At 44.2% G+C, this 23,797-nt stretch overlaps 2 protein-coding genes across 2 annotated transcripts; both read left to right on the top strand.

Annotated features, from left to right (window-relative positions):
* The first annotated feature begins 8,903 nt into the window (after positions 1-8,903).
* On the top strand, positions 8,904-10,000 carry LOC126010934 (40S ribosomal protein S3a-like). Its single transcript, XM_049774542.1, is given in 3 exon segments — positions 8,904-9,554; positions 9,594-9,600; positions 9,837-10,000. Coding segments are annotated over 3 exon segments (795 nt in total). The 5' UTR covers positions 8,904-8,923; the 3' UTR covers positions 9,994-10,000.
* Positions 10,001-14,592: 4,592 nt separating this feature from the next.
* On the top strand, positions 14,593-23,344 carry LOC126010905 (histone-lysine N-methyltransferase PRDM9-like). The gene is made up of 6 exons (XM_049774503.1): positions 14,593-14,982; positions 16,678-16,804; positions 18,327-18,407; positions 21,876-22,539; positions 22,876-23,196; positions 23,281-23,344. Exons 1-6 carry the CDS (start codon positions 14,593-14,595, stop codon positions 23,342-23,344), a joined length of 1,647 nt encoding a protein of 548 aa, XP_049630460.1.
* Positions 23,345-23,797: the final 453 nt, after the last annotated feature.

The following is a 23,797-nucleotide window of genomic DNA, read 5'->3' as shown; positions in this document are numbered from 1 at the left end:
GTCTGTGATTAGGACTTTGCAGTACTGAAGTTAAAAAGAGTAAATGTGGGGTCCTGATGGTTGAGGTGAGAGAGTTAATGAGTAAAAATTAGCTTTGTAGTTAATGAGTTAATGAGTAAAAATTAGCTTTGTAGGGGTGTGCTTAAGGGCAGAACACAAAATGGACATTCTGCATACACAAAACATAACTTAAGGATAGTGAATACTATTAAACTATATTGTGCTAGACCCCTGCGCGGTTTTGAACATATAGACTGGTAAGAAATTGCCATGGACTACCTTAGTGCAACCGAGCAAATCTCACTACACCCCTATTTAGGACTCACCAGAAAGGCCTGGAGGCTGGGGGCAGAAGAGGGAATGGCTGGGGTCCTATCAAGGTTCCCAGCACCCCCAAGCTAGGGAGAAGGCCTTTGACATGGGGTCTCCCCAAACCCCATGCCAGCTAGAGCTAGCCTCCAGATCAAGAAAGGATTCAGAAGAGAACCAGAAGCCAGGATCTGCCAGCCCTCCACCCTGTGCCCTTTCCACCCTAGTGCTGGGGGAAGGACGGGGAAAGCTTGGGACCCCCCTTCAGGAGGGACCACTCGATACCCATCTTTTCTGGCTGCCTACACTGCCACCCAGGGAAGGCCTGGAGGCAAGGATCAGAAGAGGTGACGGCTGGGGTCCTATCAAGGCTCCAAGCACCCCCAAGCTAGGGAGAAGACCTTCAGCATGGGGTCTCCCCAAACCCCATGCCGGCTAGAGCTAGCCTCCAGATCAAGAAAGGATTCGGTAGAGAACCAGAAGCCAGGATCTGCCCACCCTCCACCCTGTGCCCTTCCCACCCTAATGCTGGGGGAAGGGCGGGGAAAGCTTGAGACCCCCTCCAGGAAGGACCACCCTATACCCACCTTTCTGGCCGCCTGGGCTGGCAACCCAGGGAAGGCTTGGAGGCTGGGAGCAGAAGAGGGGACAGATGGGGCCTATCAGGGCCTAACAGCACCACCAAGCTAGGGAGAAGGCCTTCGACATGGGTTCTCCCCAAACCCCACGCTGGCTAGAGCTAGCCTCCAGATCAAGAAAGGATTCGGTAGAGCTACTCCTGAGTCTTCCCTCAGGAGTTACTACTAAGGGGTTTATTATGATACCATATGAGATTCTGAATTCACCCCAACTCAATTGATTACAGGAGAAATGCCCTATCTGCTGTATTATTGTTTCTGCTCTTCATTCATACTTTCATGTTGGAACACACACTGGAGCGCCTCAGAAAAGCAGAACCACTTGTAAATATGTGCTGGTCTCCTTGTAAGTTTGCCAACTGCTCATGTATACTTAGAAAACTCCAACATTTCTGCAGTTCTGAAAATGAGTTTCAGTGCTAAATTTTAATTTAAATTATGTCAAAAAAAAAAAAAAAGACAGAGGGAACCAGCTGTGTGTGATCTGTGAGCTATATGTAATCGTGGTCCACAGTTGTACACACAAGAGCAGCTGCCGTGCTGAGTGCCTGGAGAGACACCTCTCCCAGTCAATCTTCTCTGAGCACATGTGTCTTGGGAAAAGAAACGGGTCCCCACAAATCAGGGATCTGTAGTAGCAGAAACTATATAATATGGAACTTGTCTGTGCTTTACTATGACCACTATGTAAAATCCAGTTATTTAGAGTTTATGTAAATTCTTTTTACTTTGTGAATCAACAAGAAAGTATTTACTAAGAGATGAAATGAAGAGTTTTACAAGGTTTCCTATTGGATTGTCTGGGAACCCTGAATTAATGGTAAGCTCCTAAGTTCTGAGGTGCTTTACATTCTGGTAGGAAATGTCAAAACAGTCATTTAATTTTCCTCAAAATAGATGACACCTCCCAGTCATGAAAGCATCGACTAGGGGCCAATAAGTTGTTGCTCTTGCAGACAGCCAACTATGGTTTAATGCACAGTCTACTATATGCTCCCCAAGAAAGTCAAAGTAATTCCTCATGTGAAGCAACGTAGGAGAAACCCCTGAGCATTGCTAGATTGGGCCAAGCAACCAAACAAAAATAAATAGATGAAACAGCAGAAGATAGAAGGACTTATATGTCTCCTGATAGTCTCCTTTCCATAGATGTTTCTTCTCCACTGGGAAGTCTCAAGCAGACATGACAGAGACCCCAGAAGGGACTAATCAATGCAAGAGAACATGAAAATTACTGAACTTATGTGTGTGTCAGGAGATGAGCTATGAACTTTTCTTCTCAAGCTGCCTCTGAGATTCATGTCTGCTCTTTGAAATATGCTATAGGGACATTAACATGATCCTTTCCAAAAATGAATCATGTTCTTGTTCCATAATAATCACAAATTTTCCTACTGATGGGGGAAAAGTATCTACTCTCCTAAGGAACAAAACGAACAAAACTTCACTCCCAGGTCAATACTTAAAATGGAAGCAGAGGTCCTACTTAAAGGCCAGCCTGGAGAGCTAATGTAGTTTTTTGTGTATGTAAACATTTCAATGGAATTATTATGTTATTGACCCTACCCTGATCAGTGATTGTGCCCTACCTTAGGGTGTGACCTGGCATTTTACTCCCACCCTAGGGTGGCACCTGATTCTGCTCCCACCATTGGGTGGTACCTGATTCTGGGGTATAAAACAAGGGTCTGTGAAAGGCAAAGGGATTTTTTTCCTAGGGCCTATTCTGTGGCCTTTTGGCTTCGGCCTCTTCACGGAATAAAGAGCTGTTTTCTTCATAAGTTTTATTGCCTGTTGGCTTTCTTCCTTGTCGCATTCACCTCAGAACCATCGGCTGAACAGGCTAACAGATGTGTGGTCTGAGTTGGAGGAGAAAGGCCTCATCCTCCATCCCTCCATCAGTCAACCCCATCAAGGGCTGACTTGCAACATTATGGCGCCTGAACAGGCTGAATCTGGACCCTCAATAACTGTAAGTGAATGCTTTATTGGAAATTTCCTCTGCTGACTATTAGATGGTTTCTGTGGTTAGTCATGTCGATTCTGCCACCTTTTTGTATATGCACTGGTTCTCTATTATTCAGTTCGATTATTCCATTTTGTTTTAAACTAATTGGTTTGGATTTAAGGAAAATCACTGCCTTTGGATGGTTTTAGTCTATATTTATAATGGAAATTTATACTCCAATGCTTGCCTCTCCTGCATTTTTTCTAGTAGTCATAGTTTGTGGAATTTCTGTGTTGGCTAATGTTGTTATTGTGAGCATAGGTATTGGCTGGTATTTTGGAAATAGAAAGTATAAAAATACTGAGGCTAAAACCAGTATGGATGATAAGAAAATCTTTCCAATGAAAATTCAGACCAAGGTGCAGGCTGACAAATCCAGTCCCACCATCAAATATATAGGCATTTTTCCTGGAAGAAAAACAACTCGGACTAATAATCCGAATCCAAATCTTATCACGAATGACCAACCTCCAATGCTAACTCCACAAATGAAGCCTAATTCTAGGGGATTGCATCACAGTGACTCAGACAATGATCAACGTCTGGTGCTAACTCCACGAGTGAGGCCTGCTTTTATTCACAAAATGGAATTGCACAACAGTGCAGATTCAGACAATGAACCCCACACACGGCCTCAGAGCTCTATTCAGGGTAATTTTGTTAATCCGGCCTCATCCCCTTTACATGGGGTAAATGTTTCTAAGTATGTACTCCTTCAGATGGAAGAATTAAATCGGTTTAGAAAAGCATGTAAAGAGTATGGCCCAACATCACCATATAGTGTGGAGTTACTAAAACATTGGAATCATAACTCATCTTGTACTTTGTATGATTTAAAAACAGACGCTAATTTATGCCTGTCATCTAAACAGCGAACGGAATGGAAAATGTCTTATTCAGAAGGTGTAAAAGCCAAACTATATAGCCCAGATGGTATGAAAAAAACAAGTGGCAGGGGTTACTCTATCATATGAATTATTGATGGCAGAAAATCAATTTGCAAATATTCAGACACAAGTGGCTTTACCTAAAGAAATCTTAAATTTAATTAGGGATATTGCATTGTGTTCATGGGAAAAATTGATTCTAACAGCATTGGTAGAGGAAATTTTTAAAAATTACCAAAGGCCATTATGAGCCATTTGTAGAGTTTGTGGGTAAGCTTAAAGATGCGCTGAAGTTACAAGTCAAAGGTGAGGAGATGAGGAACTTCCTAGTAAAATCTTTGGCTTATCATAATGCAAATTTGGCCTGTAGATTAGTATTGAATACATTAAATGAAAAAGGCAGATGTGAATGATTTCCTCTATGCCTGTCCGAATGTCTATGGGGAACACCAAAACCCACCCCACTTAGATTCGGTACAAACCTTTGCAGTTACCAAGGGAACAGTGCCTTTCTACCCACAGGGACAAAGCACTTCCTGAAAACCAGGGCTTTGCCCAAAATGCAAAAACGGTCGACACTGGGTGAAAGATTGCAGATCTGGAAACCTCATTGATAATAACTTAAGGAGAGATTTCAACACAATCCCCAGAATATGACTCAGGAAAAAAAGCCCTTCACCTTTCACAGACCCTTCTTTTATACCCTAGAATGAGGTACCACCCAATGGTGGCAAAATCAGGTACCACCCTAGGGTGGGAGCAGAATGCCAGGTCACACCCTAGGGTAGGGCACAATCACAGATCAGGGTAGGGTCAGTAACATAATAATCCCATTGAAATGTTTACATACACAACATAGATAAATGTAAGATGTCTGGAGTGAAAACTTCAAAGGGCCTTCCTGAAACCTAACACCATAGGATTGATCACAGTGCATTCTTCTGGGCTTGCCACAAGAACAGAGCCCTGTGTCTGTTCTATTGTTTGATTACACAGCTGCCTACATTTCTGGAGTTCACAGACTCTGTCCTCTCCCTCTCCCCTGCTATGCTCTGTGTGATGCCAATTCTAAGTGGCATCCAGTCATTCCAAATTTCTCAAACTAGCAACCACTGCTTAAGTGTTACAAAATAAACAGTGACTCATCAAGGTCTGAGCTTCTGAGATACTCAAGCAGGTAGTACTTTTTCTTTTTTTATTCACAGCATTTTAGTATAAACTTTAAATTAATATATTTATTTAAACACCTTGAACACAAATATGATTGTAGCTGGGTTTCAGTCATGTAAATAATACCCCCTTCACAAGTGCAATTTTCCCATCACCAATGTCCCAATTCTCCCTCCTCCCCACCTCACCCCCCTTGTACTCGAGACACTCTACTTCCCTAATTCATTCACATTGTTATGATAGTTCTCAATGTAGTTATTTCTCTAACTGCACTCATCACTCTTTTTGGTGAGCTTCATGTTGTGAGCTGGACCTTCCAGCCTTCCTCTCTTCTGTCTCTGGAATTATTGTAAAAATCTCTTTTATTTTTCTTAAAACCCATAGATGAGTGAGACTATTCTGCATCTATCTCTCTCTCACTTATTTCACTCAGCATAATAGATTTCATGTACATCCATGTATAGGAAAATTTCATGACTTCATTTCTCCTGACGGCTGCATAATATTCCATTGTGTATATGTACCACAGTTTCTTTAGCCTTCATCTGTTGAAGGAGCAGGTAGGACTCTTACCTCATAGATGCCAAATAGGTCCAATATCCAGCATCAGTTCCTGAACACTTGATCCTGGAAATGTGACCATGAGAAGCTTTATAAAGTGTAAACTTTACCACTCTCCACTTTCTAGTGGCACAGTTATAGCTCAAGAATATGGAGAAACCAATATGCATATGGAAGAATTCAAGATCACTCCTGAAGGTGCTTTTTGGCAACTCATGGGTTTTATCTCAGAAAAAATGAATTACTACTAATGCAAAGAATTATAAAATTCACATATTTACTCCAAATATGTGTGAATTTTACACAATAATCACAGAAATGTCACGAAATACATATTTGTGTTCCAATGACACAGACTTAGACAACACTGATCCCTTCTATGTGAGAACAATTCTATCCGTGATGGGACTACTCAGAGGACATTGTCCTGGGGAAGTAACTCTTCTGGCTCTCAGCATAGGAATGAGGACTAATCCAACGAGGTCCTGATTTATACCCCAATTACAATCTACACACTGATGACCCCAATGATGATTCCTTGTGTACTGTTTTTTATTTAAAGAAAATGAATCATATTGTTGAAATAGTTGAGGATAATACATTTATTTCCAGATAAGTGAAAGCAAAGATATTGAAAAATATAGAAAGAAAAAAATAAAGTGGAAGAAGAGAAAAAAGAAAGAAAAAAGAAAAATATAGTAGCAAGCACATTTGTGAAAATTATTACCTCTTCGATGAAGTTATGAATACAATGACAGAAGGTTTAGTAAGCTCCATGTTAGGTTCCATTCTATTACATCAGGTTATTCCTTTAGGGATGACACATAAAAACAAATTAAGCTGTCTAGAAATACAAAGCACTATTAATGATACTGTGACTTTTAACTGCCATGCTACCTTGAAGAAGGAAGGTGTGAGGGGAGGATGCTTGTTCTTATTCCAAAAAGCCCTAGTGATATCAGTCCCAAATCTGGTGTTCCTGAAGTGGGGTCAGATTGGTGTCCCCAAAGGAAATCATTGTGGGACACAGATGCGTCAGGATCATTTCGGAAATGGTGATTCTGAGTGACTGAGGCAGAAAATGAGGATTTTCTGTGAGGCATGACCCATCTTATTGTCCTGAGATGACAAGCTTTCTGCTGCATGGGCCAGTATACCTATGATTTTTGATGGTTCAGTTTGCATCTCATTTGAGAAAAGAGTATGTCTTTGGAGTTGGCCCATTTCTAACATCCTTAAGTGGAAATAAAATTTGACACTGATTTTCCTTTATTTACTTACCATTAAACTGTGGTCAGTTTGAAAAATTTTGGAAAATTTGGGGTTTTCAGGGTATGATCTACAGGGCAACAACCTCAGTGACACCAGCACATACTTATCAGTGGTTCTCCTAGAATAAGAAAAGCTCCAGTGGACATTACAACATGAAAGTATGAATGAAAAATTGCATTCTAAGGGGGAAAATAATCTCTCCTTCTATTGGCTGTGGCTGAATGGCTGAGATATATAGTTTACAATATACTCAAATAAATCAGGAATCATAGACTGTATATGAGCAAGGAACTTAGCTTGCTTGATATTGATAATCTTGAATTGATTCCCTGCATCCCATATGGTCCTCCCCAACAGTCAAGTGTTATTCGTGAGTCCAGAGTTTAATTGAACACAGAACAATGTGTCCAAAAAATATAAAAATAAGTATAAAACTAAATGAAAAACATACAATCCCCATACTCACATCCATAATCTGCAGGGAGAGTCAGGCATCGTTGACCCTGTTATCTGCTGCACTAGCATATCTGCCTCTCCCTCAGGTTTTAGACACTTTCAAGACGTGGGTTGTCACACTGTAGCACACACAATAATAAAGGGTCATTTCCTCAGGTCTCCAATTGCTCAGTTCCATGAGGGCTGTGATGGTTAACTTGACTGCAGTGAAGGTGACTCTGTCATTTCTGTTGATGTAGTGGTAGTTGGGCTTGGATGCACCTTAGATATCTTCACTGTAGTTAGTTAAAAATGTACATGCCCCTTGTCATCTGGGTATAAAATTAATAACGCAGAACATTGTGTGGACTGGATAGTTACCAGAGCAGCATCTGCTGGTACAAGAGTCTGGGGATACAGAATCAGTGAGTTGCTTTCTGCTTTGTATCAGCCCTTCTCTCTGTTGAATGCAGGCCTCCCTCACTCACATCTGACCAGCGAATTTTTTTCTCCCTCTCCCTCTCTGAAACCAGACCTTGGCAGCCTTGAGTCTCTGCAGATGCAGCCCTGTCGTCCCTTGGCAGCCTTGGGCCTCTGTAGCCTTGCAGTAGCCGAGCAGCAAGCAGTCTTGCAGCTCACTGCAGTAACCTGTAGATACCTGGCAACCTTTAGATAACCACGGTAACTGCAGCTAAGAAAATGGTGGTGATTCTATACAATTCTACAAAATGGTGCCCTTTACAGGTCAAAAAAAATCTGGATTCTACAAAGATTCAAAAAATAAATAAATAAAAGAAAGGAAAAGAAAAGATACAAGTAAAAAAGAAGAATGTTGAAAAGAGAAATTGAATGAAGAGAGAAATGACTGTAAGACATAGATGGTTCAAAAAAAAAAAAGAAATTGAGAAAATGAGAAAAATAGAATTATTATATAGAGAAAAATGATATAGACATAGAAACAGACAAAGAGAACATCATCAAAAGAGATTGATTATATATGGAGCAAAGAGTTTAGACTCAGAGACAAAGAAAAATTTTAAATACAGAATATTTGCCCCTCAAATAGAGATGGAAAGTGACCAACTCTGATAATCCCTCAACTGTCCTTTAGCATCAGGATGTAGCTAGGAAGATTTTATCTCCCTTTTACTCAAAAGCATTGGAGCTTTTCACTTTCTTAGGCTAGGCATAGGTTTGATAAAAGTTATAAAGTTGGGGCTGGAGAGATAGCATGGAGGTAAGGCACTTGCCTTTCATGCAGAAGGTCATTGGTTCAAATCCTGGCATCCCATATGGTCCCCTGTGCCTGCCAGGAGCGATTCCTGAGCATGGAGCCAGGAGTAACCCCTGAGCACTGCTGGGTGTGACCCAAAAACAAAAAAGTTATAAAATTATTTTTTGTTTCTTAAATATTGTCTCATTTCTACCTACACCTGTCTCTCAGTTTTGGAGCATTTCAATGACTATCAAGAAGAGAAATGCAGCTGAAAACCACCAAGGCTTTTGCAGACCATCGTGTGAATGAACTTCACCAATGGCTGCGGATAAACCTTATACATATTTAATATATACTTATATATGTATATATATTTAAACACCATGAAAGTGGGAAATCTGGCCCTTTTGGTTCTCTGAGTGGCACCATGGTGGTCGGCAAAAATAAGTGCCTTACCAAAGTTGGCAAAATGGGAGCCAAGAAGAAAGTGGTTGATCCATTTTCTAAGAAAGACTGGTTTAACATGAAAGCATCTGCAATGTTCAATATAAGAAATATTGGGAAAATGCTTGTCACTAGGACCCAAGGAACCAAAATTGCATCCGATGGCCTCAAGGGTAATGTGTTCAAAGTGAGCCTGGCTGATCTGCAGAATGATGAAGTTTCATTTAGGAAATTCAAGCTAATTACAGAGGATGTTCAGGGCAAAAACTGCCTGACAAACTTCTATGGCATGGACCTCACTCATGAGAAAATGTGCTCGATGGTCAAGAAATGACAGACTATGATTGAAGCTCATGTTAATGTTAAGACTACCGATGGTTATTTGCTTAGTCTGTTCTGTGTTGAATTCAATAAGAAGCGTAACAATCAGATCAGGAAGATCTCTTATGCTCAGCATCAACAAGTTTGCCAGATTCGGATAAAGATGATGGAAATCATGACTCCAGAGGTGCAAACAAATGACTTAAAAGTGGTGGTCAATATATTGATTCCAGATAGTATTGGGAAAGATATAGAAAAGGCTTGCCAATCTATTTACCCACTCCATGATGTCTGTTAGAAAAGTAAAAGTGGGGGCCGGAGAGATAGCACAGCGGTAGGGTGTTTGCCTTTGCTGAAGGATGGTGGTTCAAATCCCGGCATCCTATATGGTCCCCAGAGCCTGCCAGGAGCACTTTCTGAGTGTAGAGCCAGGAGTAACCCCTGAGCGCTGCCAGGTGTGACTCCCCCTCCAAAAAAAGAAAGAAAGAAAGAAAGAAAGAAAGAAAGAAAGAAAGAAAGAAAGAAAGAAAGAAAGAAAGAAAGAAAGAAAGAAAGAAAGAAAGAAAAGAAAAAAGAAAAGTAAAAATAATGAAGAAGGCTAAGTTTGAGTTGGGGAAACTCATGGAGCTTCATGGTGAAGGTAGCAGTTCTGAAAAAACTACTGGAGATGAGACAAGTGCTAAAGTAGAAAGAGCTGATGGATATGAACCACCAGTGCAAGAATCTGTTTAAAATTTAAAATTTCATTGGTAACAAAAAGGTTTTTATTTGTGGTGTTTTAAAAAAGAAAGTGGGAAATCTAGTGACGTGATGACAGTTGGATTTGGACATGCTCCTTGTATACCCCATGTCGTGACAGTTGAACATGGCTATGCCCCCTGGATAGCCCCCTGTCATGCATGATTTAAAAAACTTGGATCTTTGGGGACCAAGGACAATGACAAGAGCAGCGCCTGCTGTATCTCAGGGGGCCTGAGATAAAGAATTGGGGAAATACTGCCTGCTTTGTATCTATCCCTCTATCTCTATTTAATATGGACCTTCCCTGCCATCTCTGTCCAGAGAATTTCTCTCTCTCTCTCTCTCTCTCTCTCTCTCTCTCTCTCTATATATATATATATATATATATATATATATAGGCAGTGGTGGCATTGGACTCCAGGAGTGAATAAAAAAGTCATTTCATTTTTTTTACTCTCAATCCTAGTCAGGCAGTCACTGCAAGATGGTATCCCTGGGTGGGTATGAGAACCCACCTAACAGCTGGGCCCCTGAAGGTTCCTGTGGATCTTGCAACGTTAGGACCTGGCACACTTGGGCTCTGCAGCTTGCAGCCCTGGCAACCTTGTAGCAGCAAAGTAGCAGTCAGACTTCCAGATTATTGTAGTAATCTGCCAAACCTGGCAATCTTGTAGATAATCACAGTAACTGCAATGTGGAAAAGTATGGTGATTCTACAAAATTCTGCACCATTAACAGGGTTTATAGCTCTCATCTACTAGTGGATCCTAGGGTTCCAAAACAAGAATCTTGTGAGAAGCAGGTCTGGAAGCAAACATTGAAGCAGAAAATAATCCACAAAGTGAAAAGGCGCAAGAATGGGTTAGGGAAATTCAGTCCTCAAGCAAGGAATCCGACCACACAAGCTTTCTGTTCCTAAGAAGGAATGTAGCTTAAAAAAGGGTGACTGAAGAATAAGTGCCGGCCTTCTCAAACCCCTTCTTTAATTGACAATTCCTCTCAGTGGGAGAGGAGTACCAAATAAGGAATAATCCAATAATCCCATTACCAGAATACAAACTAGGGTGGAGTATTAATATTGACTAGAGTAGGACATTCCTGATTGACTTTCTAGAAAAACAAAATAATTCACATCCCATGATTGTAAGATTAGGGCAAATGCCTCTATTGATAAAGATAAAGGTTGACAGTATTTTGCATAGGTGCACCAAAAGTTGGGAAAATATAAAGAATAACTTTTGGTCTAAAATCAGAGTATCGCTAACCGTGAAGCACCCTGCCATCTACAGGCCCCAGACACACTAATTTCTCAGACCTATGTTCTTTCTTCAAGTTCCCAGTGCAAGAACTCTTCCCGAGCCCTTTCTGCCACACGTCTTTTCTCAATCTCAACAAGACCAGTGTGTGTGATGAAAATGTGCCCTGGATTCTACCCCCCCACAATAATATCTCAAAAGACAATGAGGTAGCCTATATTTTTTATAAGTTTAAGACCTATATAATACTATCTCTTAACCTGTTTATCCCCAAATGTAAGGTAGCCTCCTGCATCACTTTGTTCCCTTAATATTTTTAAAATTATTTTTATTTATTTTTTCCTTTATATATGTGAGTGTGTATATATATATACATACATACATACATACACACACATATATTGTCTTGTTTCTGTTTTCTTTTCTTCCTTAACTCCACCTTTTTCAGTTCTGCTTGATACAAAAACCGACAAGAAAAATCTTGCCTGGGATAATAGCTCTGATCAAAAACAGGGCACAGAGATGATGGAGCCTGACATTCTCACCCCCTCCCCCCAATGCACCAGCAATATAATATAGCACCATTTTTTCTTGCAAAGGCATACTAAAAAGAGGAAAATTTTACATATAGAAACAAGCTCTTATAACTAGGGATAAGAACTCATACACTTTACAATAAAAGGGCACCTCCCACCTTGAACATATGTCAATTTATATTTCAGGTGATTAGACAACGATCGTACAACCCTAAACCCTAGATCCCAGACACACTACTGACACAGTTCTCGGCAACAGCTCCAGGAACCAACCTCCCTCTGGGACATTCTTTTGTGTGTGTGTGTGTGTGTGGTTTTTGGGTCACACCCGGCAATACTCGGGGTTTTTTTCTGGCTCCGTGCTCAGAAATCACTCCTGGCAGGCACGGGGGACCATATGGGATGCCAAGGTTCGAACTGATGAACTTCTGCATGAAAGGTAAACGCCTTACCTCCATGCTATCTCTCCAGCCCCTCTGGGACATTCTTAATACTATTCTGACACCAATATGTGCCAGTTTTGATATGACATCCTGACAATGAGGAAATGGCAACAATTTGGTCTAAGTGCAGGTTTTCTTACCTCCTAATGAGAATATGATCAGAAGACATGTCATCCTTTGAGTTGTACAAAAGCCAAGTTTGCTATCTACAGAAGATTGACTGTGACAACCATGACTGGGCAGACCTTATCCTGGAAACAATAAAAAAGACACTAGTCTAGGCCTTGGTCTATGATCTGTACAACAACCAAGATCTCTAATTCCAGAGGTCTGCCGAGACAACTGCAACCAAGCAGATCTTCTGGAAACATCCTAGGCTTCATCCTAGGATGGGGACAAAAGCCAAGACCACCAACTACTGAAGACTGATTAAAACAACAGTGATGAAACACAAGTCCTAGAACCATAAAGAAAGACTCCATCCTAGGTTCCATCCTTTGACCCATGCAAATATCAAGATCTCTAGCTACAGAGGCATGATTTTATCATCCACTGTTGTGTATGTAAATATTTTAGGGGATTCTTATGTTACTGACCCTACCCTGATCGGTGATTGTGCCCTACCCTAGGGTGTGACCTGGCATTCTGCCCCCACCCTAGGATGGTACCTGATTCTGCTTCCACCATTGGGTGGTATCTTATCCCACCATTGGGTGGTACCTGATTCTGGGGGATAAAAACAAGGGTCTGTGGAAGGCGAGGGGCTTTTGGCTGAAACTTATGCTGAGTCTTTGGACTTCAGTCTTGTCCACCAAATAAAGCTAATATTTCCACAAGCCTGACTGCGAGCTGTTTACCCGCCAGAGTGGCAGACATGTGCTTCAAGCTGGAGGGGAAAGACCTCATCCTCCATCCCTCCATCAGTCAACCTCTTCAGGGGCTGACTTACAATAATATCCCACAAGTGAGTAAGATCCTTCTATGCCTATTCTGATCTTTCTGAATCTTTAAACTAAGAATAATAGTCTCGATATCCTTCCACATAGAAGCCAATCCCATGACTTCACTTTTTCTAAAAGCTGTAGGTATAATTGAGGGCATATATATACCAAAAGTACTCTTTATCCACTCAATTCTTGGCAATTGGTTGTTTCCAGATTTAGGTTGTCGTAATTACCAAGTGTGATCAGTGAGCAGAGAGCCAGAGTCAATCTGAGTACGGGTGGTCGGGAACCCGATATAATGTGAGAAACTAAAAAAAAAAAAAAGGAAATAGAAACTCATGGATGTTTTAGAGGAATATGCTATCGTGGTACCTTTTAAAAATCTTTTTTGTTGAGGGACCACACATGGGTGGTTCCTACCGCTCTGCACGCAGGAATTACTCCTCGCTGCCTCAGCAACGTATGGGCTGCCTGACATTGACCCCGGCTGGATGCCTGCAGTGCAGTAGCCCTCCCTCCGTCCTATTGCTCAGGCCAGCGATGTATGCGGAATGGCAAAATGGGCATTTTCTCTCAGTGCTGTGGGGCATCAAACATGTTCATTGGTTCTTGGCGGACCTCTCTCCAAGCCCCAAAGGTACGTTGATGTGTTTCTCCGAGCCGGATGCCCCCTTTCTGCACAGGAATCCGCTTGCGTCGCCCGGTCCCGTGGAGGTCTGGCAGAAGGACCTTGCAGGCCTGGGCGCGGCAGAGCGGAAGTGGCCGCCTGGCCCTTTAAGACGCGGCCGGAAGTGGCGCGACGTCGCGGGCGCCATCTTGCCGCTCTCCCCCGCGGGTGCTGCGCTGCGTTGCGCTGCGCGGGCAGAGCTCGGGCGCGCTCGGGCCGCACTTTCGGGGTCCGGCCCTCGCGCCCCGCAGCCCCGGGTCCTCCGCGTCCGCCAAGATCTTCCCCTCCGGTCCGCCCCGGCGCCTCTGCCGCGCGGCCCGCCAGGTGAGGCGGCCTGGGGCTCCCGGGCTCGTCCTGCTCCTGCTGTGCTGTTGACGACGCGGCGGGAGGAACTCGCTTCGCCCTGCGGGGCGGCTCCTCGCGCGCGCTCGATCGCTCGCTCGCTCGCTCGCGGCCGGCGGGCCCCAGGCTGGGCGACCCTGGGCCCAGAGTCTTGTCCGGGGCGGGCTTCGTGCGAGCAGCGGCTCGGCGGGGGAGCGCAGCCCCCCTCCCCGAGCCGCAGCCGGAGCCGCAGGTGCCGGAGCCGGGCGGGACGCGCAGCTTCGCCCAGCCGCGGCCGGACCCAGCCGGGGCCGCGGGCGGGCAGGGGTCCCGCTCGCCTCTGGCTCCGGGCTGCCGCTCGGCTCTAGGACTCGGGGCAGGGGACCGCGCGGCTGCGCTTGGAGGACGAAGCGGGCCGGAGCGATGGGGTCCCCAGGCCTGCCGCCCTGTCCGCAGGTAAGGGGGAGCGAGGGCTCCAGGGAACTCGGGGAGCGACGCCCCCAGGAGCGGTGGGCGCGGAGAGGTCTGAGGAAGGAGTCCGGGGACGGCGTGTGGCGGCGCTGCTTCGGACTCCGTGCTCTCGGGTCCCCGCTGCCCGCCCAAGACCCCCCCCTCCCCCCGTTGGATGTCAGGTTCCGGGCCGGAGCTCCTGGGAATAGGCGCCCGGCTTTGGCCGACAAGGAGACCTTGAGCCGGGACTTTTTCCTCACTTGGGGGAAAACTGTCAATTCATTTCTCCTTTATGGTACCACAGCAAAACGGGAATTCTTCTGGCTTTATGCTGACTTTCTACCTTCCGGTGCTGGGAACCCCGTTGGGTGTCAGGGATTTGGCCTGTGACTGTCCTGTAGGATACCAGTGTCTACCAAATGGACTTTTGGGCCCTGCACAAAGTTCTTTTGTAGTTTGCTGCTGCTCCCTGATTCTAGAGGGATCCCTATGACCATGTCTCCTTCCTGTATTCACTCAGGACCCTTCCTGTGGGTCTGGCAATCTCTGGGGTCCCTAACTCTGGGCTCCTGGTGAAGAATTTTCTACCTTTCCTGAAAGAAAGCAGCAGGATTTTTTTTTTTTTTGCATGTGCATTTTCCTCTGGGTTTTGTTTGGTTTTATTTTCAGGTGCTTTGTGCTATGCTATGTCTGCTTGTTTTGTTTGTACTGAATTTTGTGCCACGTTGGTGGTGCACGGGACTTTTCCTTGACTCTACACAGAGGATTCGCTCCAGTGACATCAAGGAGAACTAGCCTGGGATTGCTCCCAGGTTGCCCTGTGCGCCCTTCGTCGAACAGTCGAATTTTTGCTCTGGTCCCAGGACAAGCAGCTCAAGTCTTGTCCTTCACTCTGCAGAGTCTCCCCTCCTCCCTGCAGCTACAACCAGTTGCAATTCTACAGTCTCCTTGTCTGCAATCCTGTGATCTTGTGGCTTTCTTTTCTTTTTTTTTTTTTTTTTTTTTTTTGGTTTTTGGGTCACACCCGCAGCGCTCAGAGGTTCCTCCTGTCTCTAGGCTCAGAAATAGCCCCTGGCAGGCACCAGGGACCATATGGGATACAGGAATTCGAATCACCATCCTTCTGCATGAAAGGCAAACGCCTTACTTCCATGCTATCTCTCCGGCCCCATGGTTTGTTTCTAATTGAGAAGCAGGAGCAAAAGATTTTTCTGGAAGCCATAGTTGCTAGGAGTCAGGTCATTTTTTTCCTGCACCAGAAGGGATTTGTTGAGTGCTGATAACCCCAGGCACAGGTTTGATTCATTTACTGGACACTGAATTTACCTTTTCACCACTTATATCCTGCGCAGAGATAGACTGGGGGTGGAGGGGCTTGTGTATGTAAAAATCCTGGGAGAACAAGTCTGAGGATTGCACATGAAATAGTCCAAACTTGGTTGAGGATGAAACATGCATATTCTGGCAATTTCCTACCTCTTATGGAGAGCAAGCTGCCTTCCAGAACTGTCGTTTTTATTGAATACAGAGGCCACCCCTACGTGGGGGGAGTAAGGACACAGTCAAAGCAGATAGCTTAGGCTATCCTGAGTCCGTCCTGCCCAGGATTACATAGGAGACAATCTTTGTTTTGGGTGAAAACAAATTGTAAAAATACAGATACAAAGAAGCCAGGATGATCTTTTGGATAGAACAAGATACAATCTTAACAGGTGTGTGTGTTTAACATTCAGGGCCATACCCTGAGTTGCCTTTTTAGCTCTTTCTGGCTTAGTTAAGCTTTCACCCACTAGTGCTCAGTGAATCTAATAGAGGGATTGGCCCTGATTGGTCCGTGTTCAAAAGAAACATCTCAAAGAACCGTCTACAATACTGTCCGCATATGATGTTTTGTGATCTGGCTTTCTAGCTTGATATGGGGGGGGGCCCATCCACTCTTGTTGCCCATGGGGAGAGAGACTTAGAGGCTGGGTACTCAGCTGACAAAGGCCCTGATTCCTATATGACCCCAGGGCCCTGGGTGATCCTTGGCTCTGACCCCCTCCTTTATGTGCTCAGGATAAGGTGACCTTCCGTGATGTGGCCTTGAACTTCTCCCAGGATGAGTGGCCATGCCTGGACGCCTCTGAGAGGAAGCTCTACAGAGATGTGATGCTGGAGACTTATGAGAACCTGCAGGCTATAGGTGAGAACTGCCCTGGGTCCTCTGCTGTGGGTTACATCCCAGAGTGGGCAGGTTCCAGGATTAGGCAGGAATCTTTTTTTTTTTTTTTTTTGGGCCACACCCTGTGACGCTCAGGGGTTACTCCTGGCTATGCGCTCAGAAGTTGCTCCTGGCTTCTTGGGGGACCATATGGGACGCCGGGGGATCGAACCGCGGTCCATCCTGGGCTAGCGCAGGCAAGGCAGGCACCTTACCTCCAGCGCCACCGCCCGGCCCCAGGCAGGAATCTTGGTTCAACAGTGGATGTGATTCTGCCAAGCCTGAAGGTCAAGTCTCTCTCTTGTACTCTCCCCCACCCCCCAGCCCTGACTTATTTCTTAGGTGAGTCCAACTTTATGTATTTTTTGTTTGTTTCTTTGTTTTGGGTCACACCCTGCAGTACTCGGGTTATACCTGGCTTTCTGCTCAGAAATTGCTCCTGGCAAGCATGGGGGCATCCATCTGTCCTGGATTGGCCGCATGGCAAGGCAAATGCCCTACCAGTGTGCTCTCCTCCAGCCCCAACTTTATATTTTTAAATCTCTTTTCAGCGACCAGTGAAATCATACATTGTGTTGGGGGTTGCCATATCTGGAACAAACTGGGTGTGATCCCCACCTCTGCATATGCTCCCCTAAGCCTGCCAGGTTTCCTCTCTGAGCATGGAGCTAGAAGTCTTCCTGTTCACTGCAGGTTTTTCAAAAAATGTGATTTCGTGAGCCAGGGCGTCTTAGCTCAGGACTTCTTGACTCTGCACTTGGGATATCTTGTGATGGGTTTCAGGGACTGCAAAGGTTATAAGTAATTTGATTTTTTTCATGATTTCCAAAGATCCAGCCTGTAGCACATCCTAGGGTATCCCCATATTTTCTTGAGACATTATGCTGGGTGGAAATGAAATCTGATGTTTCAGAGCTTGTTCCCCAAATTATGGTATCCTCTTCCTGGCAACAGTTTGACTTTTCTGTTTATTTTTGTATTTGGACTATACAGTCAGTCCAAGGGCTTATGCCCAGGTACGCACACAGGAATCACTTCTAGTGTGCTTGGTGGATTATGTATGGTTCTGGGGATCAAATCATTGTCAAAACTTTGCAAGACACATGCCCTAACTACTGTAATATCATTCCAGCCTCTTCTTTTTAGGACACCTCTGGGTTTTGGCTGTGCTTGTCTTTAATCTTGTCTCTTCATTTAGTGCTTACTCCCTGGGGAACTTAAGGGACTACAGAGGGTGCTGAGGTTAAATGCAGATCGGCCATGTGCAAGACCAACACTGTCCTTTTGCTCCTTTGTTTCTCCATTGTATTATCCAGTACCCTCGATTAGACTTTTTTTATTTCATCCTCTACTCATCTGTGTATTAACCAACATGCCTATGGAGAGTAGAGATTCTGTTCTTCATGTGTTCCGTGATTTGGCCACTTTATTTAGGAACCCAGACTTATGAGAGGGCTTCTGTCCTCTCACATATCTTCAGCTTGTGACTTGTCCTTTGATATAGGGCATTGCAGAGTGAAGCCGAAGCTGATCTCCTGGTTGGAAGAAGGAGCCCTGGAGAGGCTACAGAGAGACGTGTTTGGTGGTAAGCGTGGAAGAACCCCCCCCTGTGCTCAAGAACTGAGTTGGGTGTGGAACATCCATGGCTTGAGTGAGAATGGGGCCTGGACTTAGGGAGGGTGTCAGGCTCCCCTATCTTTGCTGCAGGACCTTTCCTGCTCCATTTCAATGATCTTGATGCTGAGTCCAGGATGCTCTGGAGCTTTGCTCTCTTGCCTTTGCTCTTTCTGGTTTCCTGTCTGGGTATTTAGAACAGGTTCTGAGATTCCAAGCTTTCACTCCCTGTCTTTACTCTTAGTGTAGCTGCACAGCTCCATGTCAGGGTGGCTTACTTAGGCTCCTCTGTCTTCTTCCTTTACTCTGGCCTTTGTCCTTGAATCAATATAGGGTTTTTGAGATTCCCCAAGTAAGAGACTTTCTTTCCTCTCCTTTTATTTTCTGGTTCACTCATTGATGGTTCTTGGGGTTAGTCCTGACCACATGCTTCCGGAATCATTTCTGCTGGGTTCTCTGGACATTATGGGATGCTGGAAATTGATCTCAGGTCAGCCTCTAGCAGGTAAACAAACACCCTCCTTGCTGTGCTTTCTTTGTGGCCCATTCAAATATTCTTTTGTCTGTAGTTTTAAACCATTGATGAATGAGCCCAGCACAAAGCTAATGTGGATTTTGACAAACTGCTCAACATGATGCTCCCAATATGTGTGCTCTCCATCAATGTTGACACATTCAACCAGGCTTCATTCAACTAACTCTTTTTCTTTAAAAAAAAAAAAATAATTTATTTAGCACTGTGTTTATAGAAATGTTCATAGTTGAGTTTCAGTCATAAAATGTACACCTCCCCTGACCAATGCAACGTTCCTGCCACTAATATCCCCCATTTCTCTCCCTCTCACCACCCCACTTGTCTCTGAAATTGGCATTCTGCTTCTCTCTTTCTTTGTCAACGTAGTTATCAGTGCAGTTAGTGCCATAACTACTCACTGCTCTTTGTGACAAGGTTCTTATAGGCTGGTCCTCCTGGCCCTCCTATCTATTGTTTCTAGATATTATTACCATACCATCATTTATTTTTCATATAATCCACAGATGAGTGAGACTACTCTTTCTATCTTTCTCCTTCTGATTCGTAATAGGAGCATAATTCCATGTTGATCCGTATTTAAGCAAATTTCATAACTTCTTCATCCCTTTAGGCTATATAGTAGTCCATTGTATAGATGTACCACAGTTTCTACAGCCACTTATCTGTTGTTGTGCACAACAGATGGTTTGTTTTCAGATTCTCGCTATTTTAAGTTGTGCTGCGATTAACATAGGAGAGTGTAGCACCTGTTTGTACTTTGCTTTTCTGTTCCTAGGGTGTACCTGTATTTTGTGTACTGTAGGAATGGTATTGCTGGAGCATATAGGAGTTCAATAACTACTGTTTTGAGGCATATTTGTATTTTCCAGAAAGCCTGGACTAGACTGCATTCTTTCCAACAGTGAATATGATTTCCTTTCTCCCCCCATCCATGTCAGCACTGGTTGTTCTCACTGATTTTCAGAGGGTAGTCGAGATGCAGTGTTTGTGAGTGGCTCCCAGTGATGCTGTGAGATTATGCAGTACTGGAGATCTAAGCGGCATGTAGTGTTAGCTGTTCTACCAATTTTTTTTTTTTTTTTTTTTTGGTTTTTGGGCCACACCCGTTTGATGCTCAGGGGTTACTCCTGGCTATGTGCTCAGAAATCGCCTCTGGCTTGGGGGGACCATATGGGACGCCGGGGGATCGAACCGCGGTCCTTCCTTGGCTAGCGCTTGCAAGGCAGTCACCTTACCTCCAGCGCCACCTACCCGGCCCCTCTACCAATTATTTTTTAATAATTTTTATTGTGACCAAAGTGAATTACAAATCTTTCACAGTAACAGTAATATTTAAGGTACATGGTGACAATAAATCAGAGCCATACCCACCTTCACTGTTGTCCTCCCTCCACCCCTATTCCCAGTATGCATTCCATATCTCCCTCTCTTGCGCGCCCCCTGCCCCCACCCCAGTCTGCTAGTGTTAATTGCTTCTCTCTGTGTATGGCTTGTTGTAGATTGGGTATTGATCCTGTTGACATTGACTTTGGGTTTGATGTTCTACCCATTTTTTTCATTGTAGTCAGTGTATTACTAGGTCAGATCCCTCAGTGCTCACAGGCCACACAGTTCTTGGGGATCAAAACTAGGGCCTTGCCTCTTGAATTAATATTCTCTTCCTAAATACAACTTTTGGGCTTTTAATACATACTTATAACTTGGATTTGTACTCAGACATCACTCCTGGCAGTGCTTGTAGGACCACATACAATGTCAGGGATAGAACTGGAATTCACTACAGGCTAGGCATAAAACATAAACCTTGTACTATGTCTCGACCCTAGAATGTGATTTTAAGATGTCAAGATTCACATTTATATTTATTCACTTGAAATCTGTAATGATAACTTTTTCCTTCCTCTGTTGGTACAAAGCCAAGCTAGGTGCTTCCTAACCACATTAATACCTTTCCACTCAAGAGGCCTGAACTGAGCTGCATCTAGGCTTATAGGACATTATGGGATGCCAGGGATCGAACCTGGGTCCATCCTGGGTTGGCCACAAGCAAGGCAAATACCCTACTGCTGTGCTACAGGTCTGGCTCCCTGAGTACCCTTTACTGAGATCACAACAAAGCCCATCCCCAAGAGGAGGGGGGAAAAGCCAGATGAGAAGGCAATGGGGAAACAAAACCAGAGGAAACTAATTGAGACACATATGAAGTCTAATTCAAAGGCCTCTATCTACAAGAAGTCACTGAGGATAATTTGACCTCATGAAATCAAGTGTCATTATAACTCAGGAAAGTAAAATATCTTTTGAAACCACATCACAGAGTGATATGATATTCAGGGTACTGTGTACAGAAAGGCCACTTAAGTTTAATGTCAAAAATTCCAGGATAGAGGTCAAAGCAGTAGCGTAGATTGTTGCCTTCCAATTGTTGCACCAATTCAGGTTAAATCCATGGAACCCTATATGGTCTTCCCCAGCCAACCAGGAGTTCTTGCTGAGTGCAAAAATGGGAGCAACCCCTGAGCACTCTGAGGTTTGTCCCAAAGACAAAAAGAAAGAAAAGGTTCTGGATATGGCCTTTCTAAATTTTGCAAGATTTAGTGAATGCAGGTAGAATGACAAAACACTTTTTTGGGGCCAGAGGTATAGTACAGTATTCCATACAGTTCTCCAAGCCTGCCAGGAATGATCCCTGGCAGAGCCAAGAATAAGCTCCGGAGACCTCTGGGTGTGGCCTAGAATCCAAACAAACTAAAACACATACCATACTATTTAGGAGCATGAAGATTTTTTCTTGCTTTGTCAACAAAATAAGGAAAGCTAGGAAAACAAACTTTAGCAGGAGATAGAGCTGCAGTACCGACAGATTTGTCACCATCTACTCTGACTAAAACCTTCCTCTTTCAGCAGAACCAAAGCCAGAAATTTATCCATGCTCCTTCTGCTCTGTGGCTTTCTCCAGTCAGAACTTTCTCAGTCATCACATGAAACTTAGACATCCCTCTGAGATCCCCCGAGGAACAGCTGCAAGAAAGCACCCTCAGTCAGAGAACTATTGTTCGTTTGATCAGAATCAATGGCAGCAACATTATGACCTGTATAATGACAAAGTTGACGAACCAAGGAATGACATACTTGAAAATCAAAGGCACAAAGAAAACGGTATACCTTTGGTTAAGAAGATAAGGCATAAAAGAATTTCAGCAACCATATCTAGACTATATCACAGGAAAAGAGGGAGCTCTAATAAACATGAGATGGCAGTGGAGGAAGAAATTCCCATGGGGCTGAAAGAAAATCCAACGGACACAGGTAAAGTAGTTGCAAGAAAAAGAGTGCCAAGAATTTTAAGAGACAAGTATGTAAGGCCTGGGAAAGGCTTCAGTGAAGGATCAAATCTCATCACACACCAGAGTACACACTTAGAGAAAACTCATGTTTGCATGGAGTGTGGAAAAAGCTTCAGTTTGTTTTCAAATCTCATCAGACACCAGAGAACACACACAGGAGAGAAACCATATGTTTGCAGAGGGTGTGGGCGAGGCTTCAGTGAGAAGGCAAATCTCATCAGGCACCAGAGTATACACACAGGGGAGAAGCCCCATGTTTGCAGAGAGTGTGGGCGAGGCTTCTTTAGGAGGTCATGTCTCATCGAACACCAGAGGATACACACAGGGGAGAAGCCCTATGTGTGTAGGGAGTGTGGGCGAGGCTTCATTAAGAGGTCCAATCTCATTAGACACCAGAGAATACACACACAGGAGAAGCCCTATGTTTGCAGGGACTGTGGGCGAGCCTATAGCGATGGGTCTAATTTCATAGTACACCAGAGGACACACACAGGGGAGACGCCCTATGTTTGCAGAGAATGTGGTCAAGGCTTCATTAATAAGTATCATCTCATCAGACACCAGAGTATACACACAGGGGAGAAGCCTCATATTTGCAGGGACTGTGGGCGAGGCTTCATTCACAAGTGTCATCTTATCAGACACCAGAGGACACACACAGGAGAAAAACCCTATGTTTGCAGTGAATGTGAGCGAGGTTTTAGTCGGCTGTGTGTTCTCCTCAAACACCAGAGAACACACACAGGGGAGAAGCCATATGTTTGCAGAGAATGTGGTCGATGCTTTAATCAAGCGTCAAATCTCATCACACACCTGAAGACACACACAGGGGAGAAGCCCCATGTTTGCAGGGAGTGTGGGCGAGGCTTTAGTCACAAGTCAAATCTCAAAATACACCAGAGAAGACACACAGGGGAAAAGCCCTATGTTTGCAGAGAATGTGGGCGAGGCTTCAGTCGAAGGTCTCATCTCATCAGACACCAGAGGACACACACAGAGGAAAAGCCTTATGTTTGCAGTGAATGAGCAAGGTTTCAATGTCAGGCCTCATCAAACAGCAGAGGACACACAAGTGAGAATCCCCATTTTGAAGGGAGTGTGAGTGAGGCTTCAGTGAGAGGTTAATTCTCATCACACACCAGAGGAGAGGGGAGAAGCCCATGTTTGCATTGTTTGTGAAACTTCAGACTTAAATTAACTATCATACAGGACACAGGTGAAGCCCCATTTTTGAGGGAGTGTGGGCCAAGTTTCAGCGACAGGTCATTTCATTGCACTGGACAAACATGGGATAAGCCCCATGCTTGCTGGGAGTGTGGACGAGGTTTTCGTAGAAGATCACATCTCATTAGACACCTGAGTACTCAAGAAGAAGCCTTATGTTTGCAGGGATTTGGTGAGGCTTCAGTGAGAGGTCAAAACTAATGAGATAACAGAGGACATGCAGTTTAGGAGCCTTATGTTTGAAGTAGTGGTGAC

The sequence above is a fragment of the Suncus etruscus genome, chromosome 6, assembly GCF_024139225.1.
Source record: "Suncus etruscus isolate mSunEtr1 chromosome 6, mSunEtr1.pri.cur, whole genome shotgun sequence".
NCBI classification, from domain to species: domain Eukaryota; kingdom Metazoa; phylum Chordata; class Mammalia; order Eulipotyphla; family Soricidae; genus Suncus; species Suncus etruscus.
The sequence above is the reverse complement of the archived record's forward strand: the minus strand, read 5'-3'. Positions and strand labels throughout refer to the sequence as shown.

Excerpts from the sequence above, each read along its gene's own strand:
- LOC126010905 (XM_049774503.1), top strand. The coding sequence starts at position 14,593 with ATGGGGTCCCCAGGCCTGCCGCCCTGTCCGCAGGTAAGGGGGAGCGAG. Across the intron at positions 14,983-16,677 it reads CTTCCGGTGCTGGGAACCCC|GATAAGGTGACCTTCCGTGA; the intron begins GTTGGGTGTCAG and ends TTATGTGCTCAG. Across the intron at positions 23,197-23,280 it reads GGGCGAGGCTTTAGTCACAA|GTCTCATCTCATCAGACACC; the intron begins GTCAAATCTCAA and ends CTTCAGTCGAAG.